Source organism: Tupaia chinensis, unplaced genomic scaffold (assembly GCF_000334495.1).
Source record: "Tupaia chinensis unplaced genomic scaffold, TupChi_1.0 Scaffold000082_1, whole genome shotgun sequence".
Lineage (NCBI taxonomy): Eukaryota > Metazoa > Chordata > Mammalia > Scandentia > Tupaiidae > Tupaia > Tupaia belangeri.
Genome location: NW_006159543.1, coordinates 718,283 through 723,939, shown reverse-complemented (window position 1 = coordinate 723,939; position 5,657 = coordinate 718,283). Strand labels below are relative to the sequence as shown.

Below are 5,657 nucleotides of genomic sequence, written 5' to 3'. Positions count from 1 at the left end.
AGTTTTTTTTAAAAAAAAGCAAGTCTGAGAATGAAAAGAAGAGATGATGAACTATGAAGTTTATCTATATATTTTCCTTTTGACTTATATCTCATGCTAAGTTTACTTATAAGTAATCTAGAGGTGATTTAAAGTATATAGGAGAATATAGCTAGGTCATATGCAAATGCTATGCCATTTTACATAGGGGACTGAAGCATCTGTGGATTTTGGTATTCACGAGGAGTCCTGGAACCAATGCCCCATGGATCTGGAGGAGCCACTGTATTATTTGGACACCATTTTTTCCCCCTAGTTTTGGTCCCAATATCTCTAGTTATGGGGTTGGGTAATGGTGGGAACTTATTACCAGATAAGGAAAATGAACAAGCAAATAAACAACAACTACAATACTGATGGCTACTGTCAGCAAAAGCCCTTGAAGGGAGAGTAAGCTCTGTTCTCACCCAAGGCAAGTCATGAAAGAAGCCTTGGATCCTAGCAACAAGCATCTGTTGAGCATCTTACTTTTTTTAAAGAATTATTTATTTAATTATAATTTTTTATTCACTTTTTTGTTGATTTTTTTTTTTGGAGAGGTTTTTGCTATAGAGCACATGTACTCACCAGAAATACAGAGAGAGACGAAGAGACAGCAAGAAATCACCCCCAGGGGGGATGGTCATTCCGCTTGGGATCTTGGGCACACACGCACATGTGCTGGCATGAGTTTAAGCCACTGGGTTGGGATCGAACTGCGGTAGACTACATGGGAGTCCAGCAGCATAGCCATTATGCCAACTGCTGGTCCCATTAATAGTATTGTTTCTTAATTTGGCTATAGGGTGCATGTGCTTGCCAGAAAGACAGAGAGAGACAGAAAGAAACAGACAGAGGGGTGGGGGGAGAAGTGAGAAAGCAAGCCAGGTCCAGGACTTGAACCATGGTCAGCCATGAGGGAGTCCAGTGCCTTAAACACCATGCCACCTGCCAGCCCCTATTTTTTTTTTTTTGCCACAAATAGTGCTTACATTGAGGAAATAATGAACAAGATAGATATAATCTCCCTGCTATGTCAATGAGGCAGGAGCATTTTATAGAATGGAGATAAATGAAAATCAGGGATTCAGAAACTATAAATCTGATTTGAACATTTCCAACATTTAAAAAAAATAGATAGTAGAGGGTGGGCAGAAGGGGCTCAGGGAAAAAACATTTAACAGACATAAAGAATGTAAAGTTCTCCACTGAAAATGATATATATAGTAAGATGCTTGATTTGATTTTCATATACTGCATGCATACTTATTTTTTTTTTGGAGAGGTTTTTTGCTACAGGGTGCTTGCGCTTGCTGGAAAGACAGAGAGAGACAGAGAGACAGAAAGCAAGAAGTCACCCCCTGCCCCCGGAGGGAAGGCCACGCCGCAATCCCTTCTCCTCCACTCTCCTCTCAGGATCTTGGGCACGCACACACACGTGCCCGGTGTGAGTTTAAGCCACCGGGTCTGGAACTCCATCCGCAGTCGACTACGTGGGAGTCCAGCGACATAGTCATTATGCTAACTGCTGGTCCCCAATTGCATGCATACTTTGAAAAACCATATTGTTTGCTATAGAGATGTACAACAATTAAATGTGAATAGGAAATCATAAAATAAAAAATAGAAGCTATATAAATGTATAACTAACTTGAGCTATGTTAAAGCTCAGTATTATCACCTTAAAATTATGATGATAATTTCAAAATTTAAGTAAAACAGTATTTTCTTAAGGATAATTACATTATCAAGTAAATAGTAACTGGCTAGGCAAAACATCCAGACCATTCTACTGTCCAGATTCCCCAACACTCAGCACCATAACCAATTCTTAAATTCTGAAGAAAAGATGGTTTTCAGACATTGTCTCGCCCTAATTTAATGACAAAATACTTCAGAGCTGAGAGCTACATATCTCTGGATGAGCTTGTTAAAAGTGCCACGTCGTTCAATTAGTGCACATTGTTTAAATATCTGAGGTCGTCATCTAGCCCAGTGCTATACGATCAGAACTTTTTGTGAGGATAGAAATAGTCTCTCTCTTTACACTGTCCAGTTCAGTAACTAATTTTCACACGTGGTTATTGAGTACTTAAAGTATGACTAATGAAACTGAGGACATTTTTACTTAATCTGAATTAATTTAAATTTAGATGACCACATGTGCTTAGTAGACAGTGCACATTTAGTCTTAAACTGGACGTGATTCTATGAGTGTCAGAGGGAAAACGTTCTCTTCCTTTAGATTAATTCTTTCTAAACTGAGAAATTATACAAAATTGAAAAAGTTAGAAAAAGTTCTATGTTAATAGGCCTGTGAATAAATAGCAAACTAGAGATCGGTACCTGATTTATACAAAATTGAATATTGCGGTGTTCTTCGTTGACCTGACTGAATTAAAAAAAAATGCATATGTGGTTGAAATATGTGTAACTTCTTTTAAAAATCAGTGCTCATTATTATAGAAAAATAATTCAAGATAATCCCACTTAAATGACTCGGCATTTAAGAAGATTTGAAAATGTTTTGTATTTGGTAATGATAATTCATTTATTGAACTCTGCAGTGTGACAAGCATCTTGCTAATAGGAATATTATTCCCCTAATAAACCATAGTAAAAATTTCCCCCATATAACCATATTTAACCTGATGCATTCGAAGTGAGTTAGCTTCCAGCAACTTGATGTATTATTGCTTCATTTTTGAATTAATAATATAAACAAATGGTCATTCACTTTTTGATTTCACTGCAAAACCAAAGTTTAAATATATTTCTGCTTTAAAATGCATAGTACATGCGTACAGAAAATGAAAATAATTATTAACATATCCTTCCAACCAGTGACTAACATAGACAATAAGTACCTAAAATAATATGTATGAATTTTTTGCAGAAAAAAATTGTGAATAAAATTAGTTTTCCTGACTTGGAATTTAACCCAAGACTTCCTAAGAAGTCATTGAAAATATTTTGATTAAAATAAAATCTGTCCTGCTTAATTACACAGCAAATTGATTTTAAATATATATATGAAGATTATTTCTGGATGTTTGGGGTTTGAGAAGGTAATTTATTCTTTCAATAAACATTTACCATGGCCCACTATGTGTCAGGCACCATGCTTGGCACCAAAAAGTGACATTCTCTCTGAAGCAGGTCTAGGTATCATATCAAACTTTATGTTTATGGAAACATCATCTGCTGTTCCACAGTCAGATCTGGATCAATTGATGGACACTGCCAATGCCAGATATGGATTGCCTAAATCTCCCTTTCTCTAACTTCCATGCATGTGTAGTAGAACAAACAATAATATACCATGTTTCCATTCCATCTACTGCATTGACAGTAATAGATTTTGCCTGGGACCAACTAGATCATATATGTATAGATATGCAGTATACATGACATGCCAACAAAATTAGTTAAATAATTTCAGAATAAACATTCCGAAGTATTTATTGGTCACACTAATTGGGCCTTGTTCTAAACGTCACAAACAAGTAAGATATTGACATCATGCTAAATAGTATTTTAAACAATAAAAACATTGTATACAAGGTATAAACCCAATTTTTGAATATAATATATACACTTACAAAGAAAACAATGATAAATTCATCCTAATTTGAGCGATAAGATTACAGGTGATTTTTATTTTCTTATTTATACATTTCCATCTTTGCCAACCTTTCTACAATGACCATACATTCAATTTGTAATTAGTAAAAAATTCGTATATGTTAGTTACAGTAAAAACCACTCCTGCAACTGTTCCCAACCCTGTGTCTAGTATAGGTCAGGAGAAGGCCTCACATAGGAAAGCAGGTGATGACTGCAGGTGTGGTTGAGGGGGAGCTGGTACAGAAGGCCAAGGGTAGACCAAATTGGCTAATGACTGGAAGTTCTTCAAGAAGGGACAGACTTTCACTGTCTAAAGTTGAATTTAAATGTCTATTTCTGGGAAAGAAAAAATAGCAACACGTTTTTATCTCTAAGACCTGTTTAGGTCACGGGATAAATACAGTATTGTGTTCTGGTGACTTTTGACTCCATGAAACATCTGTGTTTAAACATTTAGTAGTAAACATTCAAAGAACTATTACTAAATAATAGATAGTTCTGACAAGTAGTACTTTTAAATAATGGTACAAATAGTGTAATGTTCTTGTAAAAAACCCGGAAAGTAAAAAAGCTGGAGAATGAAAACAAAGTCATCTAATTCTACCACCCAGAGGTAACCACTAAAAACACTTCAGTATATAAATTACTAGTAATTTTTTTCTAGACATGTATGTAAATATGCCATTTTTCATTTATTATTTTACCCTGGACACTTTCTTGTCATTAAATATGGTTAATAAACTTCATTCTAATGACTACCTAATATTGTGGATGACCTAAAAATTTCTACCTTCTTTTTTTAATAAACAATAAAATATCTAACATGAACCTAACTTGTCATAAAGACAGATTCAAAATGTAGCTTGTATTTGAAAAAACTAGCCAAGGGATTTTCTGAATTAGTGCTCTCTCCTGGGCCTAACCAACATCAGGATTTTGACTCTAAGAATGCTTTAGTTCTGCTCAAATCCCTAAAATCACCCATACCACGCACAACGATAAATCAATTACGTATTTTTCTAAATACAATCTTAGGATTGGAAATCCACAGTTCCCCAAGAAATATTAGAGAGAAAAGCACTCAGTAAATGTCTGCTCTTTCCATACGTAAGCCACAGCAGGCCCTCTAACCTGGCTCTGCCTGCTGTAGCAAGGCTAGTCAATCACAGTGAGCATAAAAGAAACAGTAAGACAGGAAACAATTATTTTAGCACAAACTTTGACTTCTGAATAAATTCACTTGTCCACCTTGTAAACATAGTGAAGAATGATACTGTGATTCTTTTTTCCTCAGAAAATTTTCATTCAAAAGTTCCATAAAACAATTATGTTACAGACTGGTCCCCCAAAATATCAGCATGACACATTTACTAAGCAAGAGTTCTGAAAATTCTTTTACTCAGCATACTAATCACAATTCCTTTGAAGTACAGGAAAAGAAAATTCAATGTAAAAATTTGCAATTTCAGTTTAAAAGGAAACTCCATTTCCAATTATCCTTGGTGGTTTGGCTATCCTTTCCTTACCTGCAAGGCAGTTTAGGATCAGAAAGACCTTCCAAAATGCAAAAACCATTGTGTCCAGGCTTGCTGAGATCTTCAAGTGCCAGTGGCTTGCCTGACTAGGCTGAGTCTTAAACTGGCTTCTTCAATCACACCGAGCTTTGCTAGGCTTATCTACTGGGCATCACCAAGCAAACATGCCTCTTGAGGCTTACTTATTGGGTACAGACCTTTCTCAGTGTAGATTTGTGTTTCTTTGAAACACTTTTCATGGGGCGTGTTTCCCTGATATATTTGCTACTGTGTTAATGATAAACCCACATATTTAAATTCTTCAAGTTCTTTGTACACAGATTCTCTAAGTTTCATTGTTTAAAATCAATCTTATTAAAAAGTTATACTTGGGGGGATATAGTTGGAAGAGAGCCTATATAAATAAAAGCTGACAAGGCTAATTAATTTCAGATATTTCTATGAAAGTCTTACGGCACTGTTTCACTAACCTCCTTT

At 35.4% G+C, this 5,657-nt stretch overlaps 1 protein-coding gene across 2 annotated transcripts in view; it reads right to left on the bottom strand.

The window, feature by feature from the left end:
- VSIG1 (V-set and immunoglobulin domain containing 1) overlaps positions 1-5,295 on the bottom strand; it is a 36,860-nt gene extending 31,565 nt beyond the window's left edge. For both annotated transcript variants that reach the window (XM_006142826.2, XM_006142827.2), the window contains exon 1: positions 5,172-5,295. In XM_006142826.2, coding sequence (XP_006142888.1) covers positions 5,172-5,220 — 49 coding nt within the window. In that variant the 5' untranslated portion in view covers positions 5,221-5,295. The remainder of the gene's footprint in view (positions 1-5,171) is intronic.
- Positions 5,296-5,657: the final 362 nt, after the last annotated feature.